The sequence below is a fragment of the Mus caroli genome, unplaced genomic scaffold (assembly GCF_978045245.1).
Source record: "Mus caroli unplaced genomic scaffold, Mus_caroli_1 scaffold_7, whole genome shotgun sequence".
In the NCBI taxonomy this organism is placed as follows: Eukaryota; Metazoa; Chordata; class Mammalia; order Rodentia; family Muridae; genus Mus; species Mus caroli.
In genome coordinates, this window is record NW_028227262.1 from 75,983,940 (window position 1) to 76,006,242 (window position 22,303).

At 44.3% G+C, this 22,303-nt stretch overlaps 1 protein-coding gene across 1 annotated transcript in view; it reads right to left on the reverse strand.

Annotated features, from left to right (window-relative positions):
- Window positions 1–724: 724 nt before the first annotated feature.
- The window catches only part of Suclg1 (succinate-CoA ligase GDP/ADP-forming subunit alpha), a 34,460-nt gene continuing 12,881 nt past the window's right edge, over window positions 725–22,303 (reverse strand). The window contains exons 4-9 of the mRNA XM_085840524.1: window positions 13,537–13,749; window positions 13,274–13,331; window positions 8,139–8,222; window positions 6,434–6,585; window positions 2,236–2,424; window positions 725–953 (exon numbers count right to left, since the gene is read on the reverse strand). Coding sequence (XP_085696650.1) covers window positions 927–953; window positions 2,236–2,424; window positions 6,434–6,585; window positions 8,139–8,222; window positions 13,274–13,331; window positions 13,537–13,749 — 723 coding nt within the window. The 3' untranslated portion in view covers window positions 725–926. The remainder of the gene's footprint in view (window positions 954–2,235; window positions 2,425–6,433; window positions 6,586–8,138; window positions 8,223–13,273; window positions 13,332–13,536; window positions 13,750–22,303) is intronic.

A 22,303-nucleotide genomic window follows, 5' to 3' on the forward strand; every position in this document is an offset into this window, starting at 1 on the left:
GGGGCTCGGCTTCCCTTTCCACACCTGAGGTGTGCTGTCCAGGAAGACTCCACCAGCATTCCCTCACAGGCTTCTCCCGACTTTTTAAAGCTTTTGCTTATTTTCAGGGTGGTTACACAACTTGAAAGTATGCTGTCTTCCCTACTCCAGAATGTAAGTTAGGGTTGGGCGTGTCACATTTAGCGACAGATTCCCACTGGAATTTCCAGTCAATAAGCTCCTTTTAAACATGAGGCTGCACAGCCAATGGTTTTCTTGCTTCTTGCACTGAATGTCCAAATTTCAAGCTAAGATGAATGGGGAGGAGGTGGCCCTATGACCAGCCACGATGAAGCACTTTAGTAAGTACTTTCCATTTCCCAAGAGCAGCAGCTTCCGATCTGTGACAATGGTGGCAATGGTGAGGGGAGAGGTTCTGAAGGAGGTCAGCGTTGCTTTCCTACATGCTAAAGACTAAATACATTTATCTCCTACTTCTGGTGAGCCAGACAGTGAAGGCTTACATATGACTTAACTATGACTCAAAGGTCCACTAAGGTCTTTGAAATAAAGAGTTGTCACACTCTCATTCAGCTAAAAGTCTGGCATGCCTTCCACAGAGCCATTAGCCTGCACAAGCACACACGGCCTTCCATCCCCCCACAACCCCACTCCACCGCCACCACCACTACAACCACCACCACCACCGTAGCCACTGGACCAATAACAAGTCTTCACAACCATGTTCAAATCAAATGATAGATTTATTATCTGTCTCTGTTACACAGTAAGTGAAAATAGCTCAATTTAGGACATTCTAAAACTTGCCTGGATTTCCCACATACTGAGAGACCAACCAGTGTCAGCTGCGTGGGCTGACAGTCTGGACTGGCCCTCACGTCTAGGAGATTTCTTCCACAGCTTTAAAGAATTTCTTGTTGTGTCCTTCAAAGCATCTTCCTCTTTTCAAACTCCTTCACAAACAGGAAAGAAGAAAAAATGCAAATGACATTCATGGAAAAGTGATTTTCAAATTCTAGGTCACCATTAGGACCTCAGCTCTGCAGAGGTAAAATGTGTGGGAACAGGGACCTTGCTGGAAAACCAGCTGCTTTCAAATCAGCCTTTGCTGGTATCAGGCTAAGCTACAGACAGAGCTTGACTTTTTCCTTTAGACCCCGAAGCAAACAGGGCTGCTTTAACAATCCTTCCGTCTTCACTGCAGAACTACTGTTTGTGGCTGATGGGCACCACTGTTCATCCAAACCTATATAATGTCTACCCATATGCAAAAGGCCCTTTAATAAGGCAATGAGGACTTTCTCAGAGACTAAAACGCAACACTGATTCATTTAGTATTTGAACAAAATGTTGAAAGCTTAGAAATGCTTGAAACAAACAAATGCCCTAGACAGAAGGAACAGGTTAGCAGTCAGACTGCAGCAACAGCCACCAACTAAACACACTTCCTCATACTTTACTAATCACCCCCTTCTTCCAACGTCTCAGGAATATGATAGTCAAGCACATGTGCAAAGACTTGATCAAACAAGGAGTCTGGCTTAGAACCCTAAGATGAGGGCAAAGTTCACAACAAAGCAGAAATTTTGAATTCTCTGGAAACTGTTTCTATCTAGGGAAATAAATTGTGCCTATTTTCAGCTTAAGAGACAGGGTTTTGTTGTTAAGAGACAAATGTCATCATGAGCTGCTGTCTTATCTACCGTTTGTTTTGTTTTGTCAAGGTTAAAACTCTCGTAAAGAGAGCAGGAGAGACATGATACTCAAGAAGACATCTGAGAGCACTGCAGACTACAGACTATCAACTGAGCGTGAACCACAGTGTTCTATCAGAAAGGAAAAGCCAAACAGTGGAATGCAGCTCCTCTAACTGTGGGCACGGAATAGGACCACACAGCCACCCATGGCTCTGCCCTGCCCTCCTCAGGCACCCACCCCCACACCTCTTTACTGTTGCTTCTTTGCTGAACTGCAGCCCCTCTCTGGAAACAGATGCCTTTGGAGTCGGGATGGCTCTATCCCAAGGGTTCCCCTGGAACCCCAAACACGAACCACAAGGCTACAACTCCTTCCACAGCCCAGGCTGCAACTCAGGATGCCGTTACCTCTGAAATGCTTTGCACACCTTGTCAGTGACAAAGGGCAAATGTCTCTCTTCACATCAGGAAGGTTTTACATTAGGGCCTCAGAACAGTAAGCTATGGAGAGAGAAGGACACAGCTACCGTGTGCTCACCTTATAAATGGTGGTTCCCAGCTGTGCGGGGGACATGCTGACAACCACCCCGGCACTCTGAAGAGCAGAGATCTTCTCTTTAGCGCCACCTTTTCCTCCAGCAATAATCGCCCCTGCATGGCCCATCCTTCTGCCAGGAGGAGCAGTTATACCAGCAATGAAGGACACTACAGGCTTGGCCTTTGGACCCTGGAGAGAGAGAGAGAGAGAGGTTGTGAAAGCTTGAAGACTAAGTCAGTCACACTGGACCTCAAAGCTGTGACGTTGGCAAGCAGTGAGTGGCTTAGGATGGGAAAGCCCATCACTCAACCCACACACTGAAGTACTCTCCTTCAGGAGACTCAGAGCTCCACACCAACACAGAAGTCACTGAGCAAGCACTTCCACCAGCCGGGTAGCAGCGCCATCGGCACTTCATAAGCTGTTCCACACACACCCACCTGAGCCTTTCTTTTGATAAGTAAAAAGTACATACACCTGAAAATTGTGTTTTGTGACTTATGACAATAACTTAAGACTCAAGATCAGGAGGTAGCCGGCTGTTCCTTCAGCTGTGAGTCCCAAGACTAGAGCGCAGTCTTTGGTGTCAGGCAGCACAGGGGCCAAGTGCTGCATCTGTCACTCGGGAGCTTGGAGTTTTGAGCAGAGCATTCAGCTTCTGGAGACTCTCATTCTCACAGCTATAAGATGGAGACCGTGTTGCACACCTTGGAAAGTTGTGGGAAATTTAAGGAGAGAGTGGATCTGATAATGTAGCCAGTTCATGAATAACTACTGATGCTGTTAAAGAATTATTCAGAATGAGCTTCATGGAGACTTTTTTTTTTTAAATAAAAGATTGTATTTTCTACTTAAAAAAAAAAAAAAAGACTCAAGGTCAATCAGCTTATCTTACTTCACATCACATCCTGAGTTGTTGTTGTTATAATTCTCATTCTTAATGTCCTCAAAGGAAAAGATGACGGGTGTTGGGACACAGGGAAAGACCCAAGACTTGCACTCAATTTCCTACTAAGGCTGTAAGTCCATGGACCATGCACATCACTAACATAGACCTGGACTTTCTTAAATATGAAACAACATGCATGACAGTCAATCATTCTTTTTACTTTAAAATTATACACTCTAAAAAAAATGAGCAAGGTTGACTTTATTCAACAAAAGTGCATTCTAGTATACAAAATTATTTACATAACTATCACTGCATGAGATTCTGACATTAAAAAATGCTAAAAGCCCTTAGAGATGGAGAGATGGCTCAACAGCTAAGAGCACTGACTACTCTTCCAAAGGACCTGAGTTCAATTCTCAGCACCCACTGCCAGCTCACAACTGCTCATGACTCCAGTTCCAGTGGATCCAACACCCTCTTTGGCAGGCACTGCTGACTCTTATGTGACACTTTGTCTTAAGCTGCTTAAAATAAATACACCAGCTCTGTAAAACCCAACCAGAAATAATAAATGAAACAAACACATATTGCCACTAAACTTGTAAATAATTCAAAGAATTCAGAGTTGGGCCCTAATACACTTTAGTATTCAATTTGACAGTGTAATACGGTATCTGATTTTTTTTTTTTTTCTGGATAGAAAGCACTTTTTACTTAAGCTTACAAACTTTTCTGAACTTAAGACAGCAGGCTGGAGAGATGGCTCAGAGGTTATGAGCACTCACTGCTCTTCCAGAGGACCTAGGGCTCAATTTCCAGCACACACATGGCAGCTCTCAAATGTCTGCAACTCCAGTCCCAGGGTATTTGACAACCTCACAAAGACGTGAATGCAGGCAAAACACCAATGCATGTAAAATAAACTAAATCATTTGTAAAAAAGAAAAAAGACAGCCACTAAACTAACAACCCGCCCTCCTCATGTAGCAATACTCGTCAGTGCTTTCTACAGGCTGTGCAGAGTACCAGCACCCTGACATCCATACCCTGGAACATCAGACGGGGCACAGATCTGAGGAGGTGGCAGAAGAGTCTGCAAGAACTCACATGTGCCAAGTGGGGCCTTCAGCCACCCTGCCACAGTGTGACACATGTGAATGGACAACTTAAAAGAAGAGATGAATCTTCACTCATTGTTTCAGAGGGGTCCTTCAGTACACACTAACATGCTCCTCCACTGTGGTATGAACAAGCAAAGTGCACCCTGCTGACATCAGTGTAGCAGTAAGCAGAGAGAGCGAGGAGAAGGAGCAGGGCAAGATAATGCTTCAAGAACTTGCCTCTAGTAACCTGCTTCCTCCAACCGGGCTCCTCTCCTAAAGTTTCAGAATCCCCACAGTGCTAGCAGCCAGAGGCCACACCCTTTACATATGAGCTTATAGGGACACTTTACATCCAAAGTGGAAAATCCTGATTGGTTTTACTCAGAGACAAAAGGCATCTGGGCCTGGGAGAAACCAGTGGCTGGAGAGTAGAGTAGGGCATGACCGAGACAGTCCAAGTGAGCAAGATGAGGCTCAGTGTGGAGGGACGCAGGGCACTCGAGCTGAGGCCTCTGATCTGGATCCATGACTGCAGACACAGAGCGGGGTGAGAACGGTGAAAGACACCCCTGAGTTGTCTGCCATGGATGGGAGAATGCAAGACAACCCCACAGCTTAGGCAGAGATGCAGGAAACAGCCCGGGACCAGGAGTAGGAGCAGGGAGGGAGCCTATGGGAGCCCCAGAGGGTGTCAAAGGAAGTCTGAGGTCTAACTGGAGGCCCTTGGGAACCTTCCCAGAAACAGCACAACACTGCAGCTCAGTTCACCAAGGCTGCTCCCTAGGTTCCTGCCTCACACACCCAGCGGTGCCAAAGCAGCAAGGCCAAGGAATGTCCTCAGCAGAAACGACAATGCTGGGGAATGTCCCCAGCAGAATCGAGAACGCTGGGGGCTTAGGGAGTGAAGGGAAAGGAGAGAGAGCTGACGTTAGGGAGAGCTGGGCCACATCTTACAACTCTGTGGAGCTTCCAATCACCCAGAAGACATGGACACTCAAAGCAGTCCTTGAAAGTTCCTGAAAGCACCAACAAGAGGACGCACTACGTACCAGGCCTGCAGTGCCATGACTGGCTCCTTCCACACTGCCAGAGTCCCTATTTCTCTTCTGGCATTTAATTTATTTACTCCTCTGGTTTTGGTTTTGCTTTTTCCCATAAGTGCCAATGGGAAGTTATTCCGACTTTTAATTTTTTATCTTACTGTGTATGAATGTTTAGCCTGCATGGACACAGGCTCACTAAGTGTGTGCCTGGTACCTGTGGAGACCAGAAGAGGGCACAAGGTCCCCTAGAACTAGACTTGCAGATGATTGTAAGCTGCCATGTGGGTGTGGGAAACTGAACCTAGGTCTTCTGCAAGAGCAGCAAGTGCTCTTAAGCTCTGAGCCGCCCCTCCAGTGCCATGTCTCCTCTTGCCTGGCTTCTTCTGCAGTCCCACCCTCCGCTGGCCTGGCCTCCTGAAGACCACTTGTCACCGTCATCAGCAGAGAAGGACACTTAACTCAGGCACTGCACACTTCTCTCCTCAGCTCTCAGGCTCATTCACCAGGGCTGGACAGCAGCCTGCTCCCGGCATGTGGCCCCTCCTCCCTCACCCTTACCTGCCAAATCCAGCAAAGCAGCTTAGTTCCCTGAGCTAACTGACAGCAATACAGCAGCACACTACTCCTTCACATATTTAACTGGAAGGCAGAGGCAACAGCGAAGACTTCCCTAGGTGTACATAGGAAGCTTTTCTACTTGATCTTCGGTGCTGAGGGCTTTCTACAAGCAAAGACTAAAGTTAACAGGAGACAAAAACAACAGAGAAAGATAGAAAAGAAAGGTTCTTTGGAGGGTCAACCTTGCAAAAGCCAAGGACATTTATTTCCCTTGGAATCTAGAGGAAGAACACCAGGGACAGCGGATCTAAGCCTCAAATGAAATCTGGGCTTCAGGCCTAAACTCTCTCCTCTCAGCAAGCCAACATTTCAACTACACAATGATGGGTGACGCCTGTAGGGGAGGGTTCAAAGTGGAGAAGCAGGGAACAAATGAACTCAGAATCTAGAACATCCTGAGTGTTAGAGAATAAAAAGCCTGGGTTTAAAGTGAGCTTTCATGTTTTCTTGAGAACTGAAATCTGTGAAAAATAAAGATAACCTCTGAAGCAAGCCCAGTGTCTGTCAGGAACAGACAGCTGAGGTCTTCCACACATACTTACTGAGTTATGCTCCTTCAGAAACTCGGCAGCATTTTCTTCAGCGTGACCACCAATTTCACCAATCAGTATGATGCCTTCTGTGGCTGGATCATTCAGGAAGACTTCAAGGCAATCAATAAAATCAGTCCCATTAAAAGGGTCACCTCCAATGCCTGAGAAGGTCAAAGGATGTCAATGAGTCAAAAATGTAAGGAGAAAGCGTACAACTTACATTAAGAAATGTTTTACTCCATTTTTATCCCCTGTCCCCCTGCTCTTTAGTATTTCAGATGACGCGTGGCTCTCACCACTCAAGCCGACTCTCACTTATGAGACTGGATGCAGGTAAAAGGTGACGGGCTGCCCATGTTCACAAGCCCAGTCCTGTCCACATAACCCATAAAACTACTCCACACTGACAACTGTGCCTGAAAGAAATGGGTGTTTGGGGCAGTGAGGGTCTCTTGCCACTTGTCCTTGATTCTATTGCTTTGAGCAAATACTTAATAAACCTGAAAACTCTGCTCAGAGACAGCTTTTTGCATTATGTGCACCATAGGAAGAGCTAAAACAATGAACAGATGTCTTCCCACAGAGAAGTTCCTGACAGGAGAGGTACAGAGGAATGGCTGAGTTTGAAGACACTGTCAGTGAGCGGCAGGGCGGAAGGCTCCATAGCCCTCTTCTGTAGTTGGGAAATGGCAGCGCCTGCACACAGGCCTCTCCTCCGAGCACATGACATTTAACAATGAGAACTTGGACAGCTACGAGGCAAATGTCCCCTACTCTCTGCCTGCCCATGTTTTTGTTCCAACACATCTTTGAGAAATGCAGCTGAGAACAGGCAATAGCAATGAGGAGGAGGCAGCCAGGGGTCAAGTCCTGGGCTCTGCTTCACAGGGGCAGACGGGCCACTGCTGAGTCCCCAACCCTGCTGCAGCATCACGATCCTCCATTACAAGGGGAGAACAGAGCCTTGAGAAGATGGAATTGGCAAGTCTGTTTCAAAGCCAGCTCTGAGTCCACATCACACCGAATGATCTCATGCCTAACACTGTGTCCTGAAAGTAGAGAGGCTCACCGCGTGTTTTCAATTTGAGTTTAATCGCTTATTGAATATTCCAGGGGCCTATTTTATTTGTATTACAAAGAGATATTTTTAAAAGGCTTTTAAGATGTATTCTGAAGATTTTTAAAAAAAAATAAGAATCTTGTCTAGTTTTTGGCAAAAAGAACAAAAAGACAGGTAATTTCAAACTGTAAAACCTGCTCTGGCTTTTTAAAGTGTCACACGGTCTTGTATGGTACATAGAGAAGCCGTAGGGCATGTAGCTGTCCTCAACCTTGACTCTGCCCAATAAGGTACACACTAAAGCTTCAGCTCAGAGGAGCACCCAGGTGGCCCAGGGAGAGACAATGAAGCAAAGACTTGGATAACTATGAAACACAGAACATATCGTGATAACACAATGCTAAATTTGAGGAGCCATTTCTTCACAGTAAGCAATATCAGAAGCTTTGGGCACAGTGCCCACCCTTCTGGTCACCTGTGGTATAATGCACTCTCTTAACCCAGAATCAAATATTGAGAAACAGAAAATCCCACATCAGCAAATTAGCTGTGAGACCATAGCATCTTCCTACTGAAAGCCATCTGGTGTCCCTGTCACTGTACCATTCCATGAGGATGCTATGCTCCAATAAAAGACTCCGGCCAAGCACTCACCAATACACAAGGACTGCCCCAATCCGACTTGGGTTGTTTGGTGAACTGCTTCGTAAGTCAGAGTACCGGACCTGGACACGATACCTTAAAAGGAAGAGAGTGAAAACATCAGTCTGCATGGATAGCATACAGCCAACTGGTGATGAAACTAACACAGACTGTATACAATTCACAGCATGGTTTGCCACTTAGATCAAGAGCAGCTTCAGATGAAGACGCAAAAGGAAGTATGTCGTTAGTTAGGGCTGTTTTATGACTTTGAAACCAATGCCAAAACAAAGAAACAACAACAAAAAAACCTTAAAACCCCTCTTCTGGGAATTTTTACAGAGAGGATAATATTAATATGACCTTGGTAAGCATTATCCTGTTTAAGGCAGTGGAACAGACTGGCTTTACGTACCCCATCACTAAACCATGAAAAATCAGAATTAATTGTATTTAGCAATACTACCTACTATCCTCCCTGCAACTGTTTTTCTAAGAATGTTCACACTATTTAGGTAAGCTCCCTCCCTAATTCAGCCAGTCTCACATTTAACTTCCTTACTGCACCAAGCCTATGCTGAGAACACCTAACTTCACAACCAGGGTCTATGGTAGAAGAGCAGTTCATGGGGCTTGCCTGCCCTGCCCTGTCCCACCCTGTCCCACCCCACCCTGCCCAAAGGCCACTAGTTCCAGGCAGCAATCCAGGCAGTATTTACAACAGAGACATGATGCAGAGTGGGGATTCCCAACTCTATACAAGCATAATTCATTTTAGTTGTTACAAAATATTGAAAATTTTAGATGTCACCGGGTGTGGTGGCACACACCTTTAATCTCAGCACTCGGGAGGCAGAAGCAGGCAGATTTCTGAGTTCGAGGCCAGCCTGGTCTACAAAGTGAGTCTACAAACCCTGTCTTGAAAAACCAAAAAAAAAAAAAAAAAACAAAAAAAAAACCCAAAATGTAGATGTCAATTAACACACATCAGCGCATGACTCTGAAGCCCTGGCATGTGCACGGGTTACTGAATCTCCTCCTTTGGGTAAGACCTCATCCTAACAGTATGGGGTGAGGAGAACTCTTGTCTGACTGAAACAAAAACCATGAGCATCAGCTAACCATGACCTCGGCTTCAGCACAGCCGTGTTCAATCTTAGGCCAAATGCAGTGTGTTTCAGCTGTCACTATATACTCATGGTCAGGATGTATACAACCTATACATCCTCTTTGCCTATGTACCTCTTTGCCTGCCCTTTATACTCAAGCACAAAAGACTGTAGATTCTCCACATCAAACAGTAAAACTGGAAGCAAGCATGCCTGGACCTCCCACACATCACCCAGTTGTTCTTTTAGGTGAGTTCCACTCCGCTCCCTGACAGAGCTTCACCTCGTGGGGAACTCTGCACTGCCTCCCTAGCCCAGCACAGACCTGGCCTACTCCCTAGATGTGTCTACCATTCCCTTCTCCTAAGGGCCTCATGCTCCTTCACGCTTCCCTACCTTTTCACATTTATTCTGCTTAAAATGGAGGGCCCACCTCCATCATCTGACAAGAACCACCACCTATCTATCCAAGCCACACAGAAAGCTTGTGTGCTGCTTTCCCACACAGGTCCTTCCTGGACTGTCCCAAAGGAATGAGATGGGATCTGCTTCTCTCAGTCCCCCGTTTCTGCTTTCTACTGACCCTACTAACAGTGGGATGTCCAGAAGTTATACCTCACATAGCACACACAGTGCAACCCTAAGAATTTTCAGGTAAGAACAAGTATCCGTGTCGTCCACTGTGATGACGGCTCTTAGTTATGGTGGTAGGTAAAGAACACTGTCCCTAGCTATTATAATGGAGAAACAATCTAGTTGGGTCAAAGTTAGCTGCAGAGAATCCAACTTCAAGCCTAGAACAGCTAGCTTTAAATTGTGGATTGGCTATTTCCTTAAGGAATCAACCAAGTAACAGTACAGTTTTCCCATAGCATTTTGAGAAAGTTTGTGAAATCCATGAAGCAAAATAAGTCTCGGATAGACACAGACATAGTACTGATAAAAATGTTCCTGGCTCATTCTTCCCAAGGGAACCTCTTGACTAAGAATAGCATTTGCCTTCAGATAGAATGGCAGTCTCTTTCTTTGTGACCCCAGACTTATTTCTAATAATTTGGGTGCTCAGTCCAGGAATCTAGCTCACCTGAAAGAGTGCCTCAGACCCCTCCTCTGGGAAACATATCCTAACAATTCTTTTTTTTTTTTAAGGCTTTTGGGTCCTGGGCCTTTGGCATTCTTCAAATCAGAAAAAGAATCCAGGTTTGGAAGTCTCTGGACAATACTGGGAGAGCCAGCCCAAAGAAAGTCCCAAGGGACCAAAGGGAAGAGATGCTGTGGGGACACCAAACAGTCCTGTGGTTGTCAGGGTGTCCTAGAGCTGAGATGTGCCTTGGACATGAAACTCAGTACAAGAAACATCCCTGAAGAGGGTTAAGCACAAGGTAAGTCAGGATGGGAAGATAAACCTAGGTTATCTCCAGTCCCCTCAGAGACCTGGGGAAACCTTGGGACAGATGTGGAGGAAGGACCACAGCCAGCCTGTGACATGGTTAGGTCTGACTGCCTTATATGATGCCATCCAGCTGCTACTTTTCTAATTGGGTAAAAGTACCACAAGGCTCCTAACGTAGTAAATTACGATTAACTACTTTAACTAGTTGGTTCCCAAAGGTATTAAGTTCCTGCCTACATAGGCAGTCAGAGACCCACCTGCTCTCAGCCCATATAGCACTCAAGTGGAGTAAAGAAGGCAGGCCAAGCAACAACTTGTGCCTGGGGGCAGAGGAAAAGCCAAGACACATGCGGATGAAGCTCACCGTGTCCACAGTTATAATACGGGCAGAGCCACACAGGACAGATATCATGCTGACTTTTAGGGGACTGCAACAGTTATCAAAGATTCTGTAAAGCAGACTGCAAACTCATCACACTGGAGACCAACAAGGAGTCCCACTGACAGAGGCTCTTATGAGCCCAACAAGAGATGCTAAAGGGCTTTGCTTTGGAGATTTTAGAATCCTTTCAGACTGCAGTCAAGGACTTCCTTTTCTCCCTAGATCTGACAGTTGGAGTCTTTTAAATAGGCCCTCTGAAGGGGTACCTCAATACTGCCGCACCTGACACCCAAAATTCAGCTGCAAGACCAGATCATCTTAATCCCATAATGGAGGTTAGGATTACTTCTTCAGAGGAACAAGTATGATAAGAACATGAGGTAAAATGGTCAAGTTTGGGGTAAAAAGATCCCAAGGAAAAGTAAGCTGTTTCTTTATTGGCCAAAAGCCAGAGATGTCCTCTTCGTAGCTTCATGCCTGCTAGAGGCCAAAGATAGCACAAGTGCTTTGGGAGCTCTGAGCTCTGATCGGTCCTACACGATTCTCATTGCCTCTGTAGAAAAGCAGATGTTAAAGCAGCAATAAGGGCAGTGAGGGAAAACCACTCCAGCTAAAGAGAATGGGTGTGTCTGGCCTGGAGGCAGACCTAACAGCAATGGGGCCAGGGAAATCTCCAGGCCAACAAACCACACCTAGGAAGGTGGGCTCACCTTAAGCCATGCTAATGGAAAACCTACCTCAGGATTAGCTTCTTAGCTGGCTTCGTAATGAGTTTTAAAGAAAAACAGAAGATAAACTCAAAAAGCAAACAGAAAAGAAAGAAAGAAAGAAAGAAAGAGAGAGAGAGAGAGAGAGAGAGAGAGAGAGAGAGAGAGAGAGAGAGAGGAAGGAAGGAAGGAAGGAAGGAAGGAAGGAAGGAAGGAAGGAAGGAAGGAAGGAAGGAAGGAAGAAGAAAGAAAGAAAGAAAGAAAGAAAGAAAGAAAGAAAGAAAGAAAGAAAGAAAGAAAGAAAGAAAGAAAGAAAGAAAGAAAGAAAGAGAGAAAAGCAAGCAACCAAGCAAGCAAGCTGGGCAGTGGTGGTGCATGCCTTTAATCTCAGTGGGAAGCAGATCTGAGCTCAAGGCCAGGCTGGTCAACAGTAAGTTCCAAGACAGTCAGGGCTACAAGGAGGAACTTTGTCTTGGGAAAAACAAAAACAAAACAAAACAAAACAAAACAAAAAACAAACAAACAAGTAAACAAAAAGAAAAAGGAAAACAAAAACAAAGGATTGATAAGAAATGCCAAATATGTATCGTTTCAATCTAATCTTATGAAATTTGTGTTTTAGGGCAAGGAATTAAAATTCACCCAATAAAAGCTTTGTTCATACAAAGGCCCAGAGCTCTATTCTAGGAATTGGATGCCCTGGAGCAGTGACCTTTTCTCCCTGGAGCAGTGACCTTTTCTCCCTGGAGCAGTGACCCTTCCCTCCTCTTCCAACTCCCTCAGCCAGTTCTTTTCAGAGGAGCCAACTGAGTAGAAAATGAGGACAGGCCAGGCAGCACCTGAGTTAGACTAAAAGCCAAACTCACTTCCTGCCTCTGTGTGTTGGTCCAAGTGCACCCTCTGATCAAGGGTAAAGACTAAGAAGGCGCTCTTTGACCTCATCCATCAGGGGCATCACAACAAAAGCTGTCTCATCCCCCAAAGAGCAAACACAAATCTGCTGGAGACAGAAGCCTGGAGGAGGAAGGGTAACTGGGACTCTGCTGACAGAACACGAAGTAGCACGGACATCTCCTAGCACTACCTACCTGGCAACTTCTTTAAAAGGCAAGCATACTTAATGTGTGTTCTGACAAATGTTGCCCTTCAGAAATCAAAGTGTATCCATAGCAAGGCCTGTATTTTAGTCTTGTTCCTAAGGCTCAAACCTGAAAACAGCCCAGATGACCACTAAGAAAATGGATAAACAGTGGTAAAGCCACAGAGCAGGCAGGACGCTGTGAGCAGGAAGCTGGTGTTCACCACGAACACAAAATACAGCAGAACCCAGAGTCTGAGCAGAAAAGGAATCACTACCCACAACCATCACTGGTTCCACAGAGCTACAACTGATTCTCAAAGAGGCCCATCATATTTGAGATATATTTCTGACTCACTGTAAGAAAAAAATAACTTATTTAGAGACACACTGACTTACAGTCACCGTCACTGTGAGCTGAGTTAGGAAAGTGGAATTTCTATTTTTTAATCTATCATAAAGTAACAGAGTCACTCACCTATTCTTCCCTTCTTGTGAATGTGGCCAGGCATGATGCCGATTTTGCATTCTCCAGGCTGGAAGAAAGTAAACTGCAGTTTCAGAAAAGTTCCAAAGAAAATTCTAACTCCTAAGTCACATGTGCACACCCACACCCACACACCCACACCCACACACCCACACCCACACACACACACACACACACACACACACACACACACACACACACGTACTTTAATTCAAAGCCATAGCCTCCTGACTGCCCTCCTACCCTGCACTCACGTTGATGACGCCGGGGCAGTTTGGCCCGATTAGCCTCGTCGTTCCCTGGCGTGTCAGTTTGTGCTTGACCCGCACCATATCCTGCTGCGGAATACCTTCCGTAATGCACACAACCAAGGGAATCTCCGCGTCGATTGCTTCATTAATGGCAGCAGCAGCAAAAGGAGGAGGGACATAGATGACAGAAGCCGTCGCTCCTGTTTTCTCTTTGGCCTGAAACATTAATCACAACCGATTGAATCATAAATAAAATATATTCAACAGCATAATTTGATTAATGTTTAGGAAGGGGTCACAGGCAAGCTATACTCATTCCCCCATTCTGTAGTCTGTGATGTAGTCAAAAAAGAGCAGAATCCAAGCAAAGCCTCTCTGAATGCCATTGTGAATTTAAAGGTTCCATACATCTTACCCTACAAAAGGACAGTAAATCTGAGAGCTCTGCCCAATTGCACCCATGCTCCCTCCTCCCTGGAGGACTGCACCTGTGCTCCCTCCTCTCTGGAGCTATGCACAGCTTCACTGTACCTCCCCAGATTCACAAGACCTGATGCCACCTATCCAGCTTCAAATTCTGCTTCTCCTTAGAGGAACCAGGGCCAGGGACTCCAGGTCTTCAGAATCTAGCCTTCAAACATCTACTTTAAATCTATGGTAAATATGACCAATGAACAGTAAGTGTTCCCTTTTATACAGATTTATTTTTACGGTGTGTGTGTGTGTGTGTGTGTGTGTGTGTGTGTGTGTGTGTGCGTGCACCTGTGAGAGCTACATTCGTACAGCTGCTCTCTCTCAGAGGTCAGAAGATGTTGGATTTCTGGAACTTGAGTTACAGGCACTTGTCAGGAGTCCAGTGTGGGTGCTGGGAAATGCCCAACTTAGATCTTCCAGATGGCCAGCAAGTGCTCTCAACCTCACTGCTGGGCCATTTCCCCAGTGCCTAAGTGGAGTGTTCTTACTTGACATTTCTTACTTAATACATACTTACTAGAATATAGCAAGTCAAACCAAGTGCATATACATACATGGCTACAGAGTAAGAATGTGAGTTAACAAAACAAACATTAGGTTTTAATGTTGTCACCCGCCACGATGCAAAGCCTTTATACAAAGCCTTACGGAATGTAAATCCGACTACTAGTCTCCATTTGGTAGTAACTGATCCACAAGTGGCCTTGTACATCCATCTTCTGCTTCGTTTGGGCTTTAGGTTTTTTTTTTTTTTTTTTGCTGTTGTAGTTTTTCTAAGACATGGTCTTTCTATGTCACCCGGGGTTGTTCTATAACTCGGGATGTAGACCATGCTGTCCTGAACTCAAGAGATCCATCTATATGAGACTGCCAAAAAAAATTTTTAAAGGAAAAAAAAAAAAGATGCTGTGATCAAGAAACAGTAAATAAATACCACAGGTGTGGTAGTGCATGCCTTTAATGTCAGCAGACCAGAGGCAGGCAGATCTCTGAGTAAAGGCCAGACAAGGCTACCTAGAGATCCTGTCTCAAAACAAACCACCAAACAAAATATAGTAAATTACCACACTAAATCACATAGCTAGGAAATAGCAGAGCCAATATTTAATCCTGAGTATATCTGACTCCAAGGCGTCTGCTCAGTGCAGCAAAGCCGGGGATTCTCCATAATCAAAATGTGTTCGGAAGGTTGTACCGAAGGATGTTACCCAAAGTATAAATACAGAACGACAGACTGTATAGGCACACGTAGAGGAAAGACCACAGACAGTCTCTTCAGGAATCACCCCGGAATGAGTCCATGCTCCCAGAGACTGAGATTTTGACCACTATGTCCCCATAAACAGCATCACCTCAGCAGTGTCCAAAGAGCAGGCACTGACAGTACCTATAAATGACACGAAGGACTAGAAGTCATTTCTTTTTTAACTCTTTCACGATGGAATGACAGGCCTGTTGTGGTGACATATGCCTATAATTCCAGCTCTCAGGACTCAGATATGAATCAGAACAATGGTTCTCCACCTGGGGGTTACTACCACTTTGGGGATCGAACGACCCCTTTCACAGGGGTTGTCTTAAGACTATCAGAAAGCACAGATATTTGCATCACAATTCATAAAAGTAGTCAAATTATAGTTCTGAAGAAGCAAGGAAAACGATCTTATGGCTGGGGGTCACCACAACATGAGGGCTGTATTAAAGGGGCACAGCATTGGGAAGGCTGAGGACTACTGGACTAGAGGACCATGGGTTCAAGACTATATTGGGCTAATGAGAAGACCTCGTGGGGCAGGGAAAGCAACAATAAAGGGAATTAAGCAAAGGATGGAAATCAAGGCCAGAGCCAACCAGATCACAGGCATACAACGTTTCACTGAAAACACAAGTCCCCACATTCTCCTAGCTCATGGCTACAAATACTTCCAGACACTGGCAACAAGTACTGTACACGGGAGAGTCATACTACACAATCAATATGATTATTCATCCCTTAACTTCTTTGTAAAAGATGAATAGGAAAATAAGAAACAATATTTGTCAAGGAACTTAGGATATCCAAATTTCACATCTGCCTGGGTCACAATGAATAACATATGAACTGATTGAACAAAACTATTGGTTTACAAAGCCTAAAAAACTGAAAGGAAAAAAAGACTGATTCACCTAAAAACCTGTATTTGTAATTTCTATATTTTAAACTTCCTGAAAAAAAAAAAATCACTTTAAAGAAATCAGCAACTGGTGAAGAAAGCAGACCCCACCATGTCATCTGAATAGTGTCTGATGACACAGGACAGTCCGAGCCTGCCACGTCTCAGCTGGGAGACCTCAGACAGACAGAACCCTCAGTCTCTGCAACAGCAGCATCCTGGGCCGCCATAAGGGCACCTGCTGTGGGTATGCAAGGCCTGGCTGGGGCACAGTGCATGAAGCACCCACACCACTCCTGCCTGACAGTCCCCTCTGAAACAGGGGCTTCTGCAACTGCTGCAGACACCTGTAGCACCGCTCTGGAAGAAAGGCAGTGAAGAGATCAGGAGCCAGGCAGAAGCCAGACCATGGAGCTTCCTTTAACAGATGACGAACATCTTTTGCAAAACTCACTACTGGATTTTACCACAATTCCAATTTCTCTTGGTCACTGATATCCAGATAGAAAGGCAAAAAGCACGCAGTTAAGACCTCCACCCAGCTCTTCCGGTCAGAAAAGCACCGGGGTAACAAGGGCGCAGAGTCAGCTGACACTCGCCAGCTACCCACAACACCCGCCACAGGATCTTAAGACTTCTGGTGAGTGGAACACAGTTTCTGCTCCAATCCAATTGCGCGCGGGACCTGAGACTACATTAGATAGGGAAGCAGAAACCGGCCTGAGTAGGGCCACAGGCCTCATCCGGCCGGAACAGCACCGGTGTAGCTAGAGCGCAGGGTCGCCTGACACCCGCCAGCTACCCACGACCCCCGCCACAGGATTTTGAGACTGCTGGTGAGTGGAACACAGCTTCTGCTCCAGTCCAATCACGCGGGACCTGAGACTGCTCTGGTTGGGCAGGCAGAAATCCGGCCTACATAGGGCCACAAGCCTCTTCCGGTCAGAAAAGCACCAGGGTAGCTAGGGCGCAGAGTCAGCTGACACTCACCAGCTACCCACAACACCCGCCACAGGATCTTAAGACTTCTGGTGAGTGGAACACAGCTTCTGCTCCAATCCAATTGCGCGCGGGACCTGAGACTGCATTAGTTAGGGAAGCAGAAACCGCCCTGAGTAGGGCCACAGGACTCATCCGGCCGGAACAGCACCTGTGTAGCTAGAGCGCAGGGTAGGCTGACACCCGCCAGCTACCCACGACCCCTGCCACAGGATTTTGATACTGCTGGTGAGTGGAACACAGCTTCTGCTCCAATCTTTAAACAGTGACAACGACAACAACTAACCTCAGAGATTACCAGATGGCGAAAGGTAAACGTAATAATCTTACTAACAAAAACCAAGACCACTCACCATCATCAGAACCCAGCACTCCCACTTCGCCCAGTCCAGGGCACCCCAACACACCGGAAAAGCTAGACACGGATCTAAAAGCATATCTCCTGATGATGGTAGAGGACTTCAAGAAGGACTTTAATAACACACTTAAAGAAATACAAAGGAACACTGGTAAACAGGTAGAAGACAATAAAGAGGAAGCACAAAAATCCCTTAAAGAATTGCAGGAGAACACTGCTAAAGAGTTACAAATCCTTAAAGAAAAACAGGATAACCTAATCAAACAGGTAGAAGTCCTTAATGAAAAACAGGAAAACACATCCAAACAGATGATGGAAATGAACAAAACCATACTAGACCTAAAAAGGGAAGTAGACACAATAAAGAAAACCCAAAATGAGGCAACACTGAAGATAGAAACCCTAGGAAAGAAATCTGGAACCATAGATACCAGCATCAGCAACAGAATACAAGAGATGGAAGAGAGAATCTCAGGTGCAGAAGATTCCATAGAGAACATCGGCACAACAATCAAGGAAAATGTAAAATGCAAAAAGATCCTAACTCAAAACATCCAAGAAATACAGGACACAATGAGAAGACCAAACCTACGGATAATAGGAGTGGATGAGAATGAAGATTTTCAACTCAAAGGACCAGCAAACATCTTCAACAAAATTATAGAAGAAAACTTCCCAAATCTAAAGAAAGAGATGCCCATGAACATACAAGAAGCCTACAGAACTCCAAATAGACTGGACCAGAAAAGAAATACCTCCCGACACATAATAATCAGAACAACAAATGCTCTAAATAAACATAGAATACTAAAAGCAGTAAGAGAAAAAGGCCAAGTAACATATAAAGGCAAGCCTATCAGAATTACACCAGATTTTTCACCAGAGACTATGAGAGCCAGAAGATCCTGGACGGATGTTATACAGACACTAAAAGAACACAAATTCCAGCCCAGGCTACTATACCCAGCCAAACTCTCAATTAACATAGATGGAGAAACCAAAGTTTTCCACGACAAAACCAAATTCACACATTATCTCTCCACGAATCCAGCCCTTCAAAGGATAATAACGGAAAAAAACCAATACAAGGACAGGAACCACGCCCTAGAAACAACAAGAAGGTAATCCCTCAACAAACCTAAAAGAAGACAGCCACAAGAACAGAATGCCAACTTTAACAACAAAAATAACAGGTAACAACAATTACTTTTCCTTAATATCTCTTAATATCAATGGACTCAACTCCCCGATAAAAAGACATAGACTAACAAACTGGCTACACAAACAAGACCCAACATTTTGCTGCTTACAGGAAACTCATCTCAGAGAAAAAGATAGACACTACCTCAGAATGAAAGGCTGGAAAACAATTTTCCAAGCAAATGGTATGAAGAAACAAGTTGGAGTAGCCTTTCTAATATCTGATAAGATTGACTTCCAACCCAAAGTCATTAAAAAAGACAGGGAGGGACACTTCATACTCATCAAAGGTAAAATCCTCCAAGAGGAACTATCAATCCTGAATATCTATGCTCCAAATACAAAGGCAGCCACATTCATTAAAGAAACTTTAGTAAATCTCAAAGCACACATTGCACCTCATACAATAATAGTGGGAGACTTCAACACACCACTTTCACCAATGGACAGATCATGGAAACAGAAACTAAACAGGGACACAGAGAAACTAAGAGAAATTATGAATCAAATGGATCTGGCAGATATCTACAGAACATTCTATCCTAAAACAAAAGGATATACCTTCTTCTCAGCACCTCATGGCACCTTCTCCAAAATTGACCACATAATTGGTCACAAAACAGACCTCAACAGATACAAAAATATTGAAATTGTCCCATGCATCCTATCAGATCACCATGGACTAAGGCTGATCTTCAGTAACAAAATAAATAATAGAAAGCCAACCTTCACGTGGAAACTGAACAACACTCTTCTCAATGATACCTTGGTCAAGGAAGGAATAAAGAAAGAAATTAAGGACTTTTTAAGAGTTCAATGAAAATGAAGCCACAACATACCCAAACTTATGGGACGCAATGAAAGCATTTCTAAGAGGAAAACTCATAGCTCTGAGTGCCTCCAAAAGGAAATTAGAGAGAGCACACATTAGCAGCTTGACAACACACCTAAAAGCACTAGAACAAAAGGAAGCAAATTCACCCAAGAGGAGTAGACGGCAGGAAATAATCAAACTCAGGGGCGAAATCAACCAAGTGGAAACAAGAAGAACTATTCAAAGAATCAACCAATCAAGGAGCTGGTTCTTTGAGAAAATCAACAAGATAGGTAAACCCTTAGCCAGACTCACTAGAGGGCACAGGGAAAGCATCCTAATTAACAAAATCAGAAATGAAAAAGGAGACATAACAACAGATCCTGAAGACATCCAAAACACCATCAGATCCTTCTACCAAAGGCTATACTCAACAAAACTGGAGAACCTGGATGAAATGGAGAAGTTCCTAGACAGATACCAGGTACCAAAGTTGAATCAAGATCAGGTTAATGATCTAAACAGCCCTATATCCCCCAAAGAAATAGAAGCAGTCATTAATAGTCTCCCAACTAAAAAAAGCCCAGGACCAGATGGGTTTAGTGCAGAGTTCTATCTGACCTTCAAAGAAGATCTAATCCCAGTTCTTCACAAACTATTCCACAAAATAGAAACAGAAGGTACTCTACCCAACTCATTCTATGAAGCCACAATTACTCTGATACCTAAACCACAAAAAGACCCAACAAAGATAGAAAACTTCAGACCAATATCCCTTATGAATATTGATGCAAAAATCCTCAATAAAGTTCTTGCTAACCGAATCCAAGAACACATCAAAACAATCATCCATCCTGACCAAGTAGGTTTCATCCCAGGGATGCAGGGATGGTTCAATATACGGAAATCCATCAATGTAATCCAGTATATAAACAAACTCAAAGACAAAAACCACATGGTCATCTCGTTATGTGCGGAAAAAGCATTTGACAAGATCCAACACCCATTCATGATAAAAGTCTTGGAAAGATCAGGAATTCAAGGCCCATACCTAAACATGATAAAAGCAATCTACAGCAAACCAGTAGCCAACATCAAAGTAAATGGTGAGAAGCTTGAAGCAATCCCTCTAAAATCAGGGACTAGACAAGGCTGTCCACTTTCTCCATACCTATTCAACATTGTACTTGAAGTCCTAGCCAGAGCAATTCGACAACAAAAGGAGATCAAAGGGATACAAATTGGAAAAGATGAAGTCAAAATATCACTTTTTGCAGATGATATGATAGTATATATAAGTGACCCTAAAAATTCCACCAGAGAACTCCTAAGCCTGATAAACAGCTTCGGTGAAGTAGCTGCATATAAAATTAACTCAAACAAATCAATGGCCTTTCTCTACACAAAGAATAAACAGGCTGAGAAAGAAATTAGGGAAACAACACCCTTCTCAATAGTCACAAATAATATTAAATATCTTGGCGTGACTCTAACTAAGGAAGTGAAAGATCTGTATAATAAAAACTTCAAGTCTCTGAAGAAAGAAATTATAGAAGATCTCAGAAGATGGAAAGATCTCCCATGCTCATGGATTGGCAGGATCAACATTGTAAAAATGGCTATCTTGCCAAAAGCAATCTACAGATTCAATGCAATCCCCATCAAAATTCCAACTCAATTCTTCAAGGAATTAGAAAGTGCAATCTGCAAATTCATCTGGAATAACAAAAAACCTAGGATAGCAAAAACTCTTCTCAAGGATAAAAGAACCTCTGGTGGAATCACCATGCCGGACCTAAAGCTTTACTACAGAGCAATTGTGATAAAAACTGCATGGTACTGGTATAGTGACAGACAAATAGACCAATGGAATAGAATTGAAGACCCAGAAATGAACCCACACACCTACGGTCACTTGATCTTCGACAAGGGAGCTAAAAACATCCAGTGGAAGAAAGACAGCATTTTCAACAAATGGTGCTGGCACAACTGGTTGTTAACATGTAGAAGAATGCGAATCGATCCATTCCTATCTCCTTGTACCAAGGTCAAGTCTAAGTGGATCAAGGAACTTCACATAAAACCAGAGACACTGAAACTTATAGAGGAGAAAGTGGGGAAAAGCCTTGAAGATATGGGCACAGGGGAAAAATTCCTGAATAGAACAGTAATGGCTTGTGCTGTAAGATCGAGAATTGACAAGTGGGACCTCATGAAACTGCAAAGCTTCTGCAAGGCTAAAGACACCATCAATAAGACAAAAAAACCACCAACAGATTGGGAAAGGATCTTCACCTATCCTAAATCAGATAAGGGACTAATATCCAATATATATAAAGAACTCAAGAAGGTGGACTCCAGAAAGTCAAATAACCCCATTAAAAAATGGGGCTCAGAACTGAACAAAGAATTCTCACCTGAGGAATACCAAATGGCAGAGAAGCACCTGAAAAAATGTTCAACATCCTTAATCATCAGGGAAATGCAAATCAAAACAACCCTGAGATTCCACCTCACACCAGTCAGAATGGCTAAGATCAAAAATTCAGGTGACAGCAGATGCTGGCGAGGATGTGGAGAAAGAGGAACACTCCTCCATTGTTGGTGGGATTGCAAGCTTGTACAACCACTCTGGAAATCAGTTTGGCGGTTCCTCAGAAAATTGGACTTAGTACTACCGGAGGATCCAGCAATACCTCTCCTGGGCATATATCCAGAAGATGTCCCAACCGGTAAAAAGGACACATGCTCCACTATGTTCATAGCAGCCCT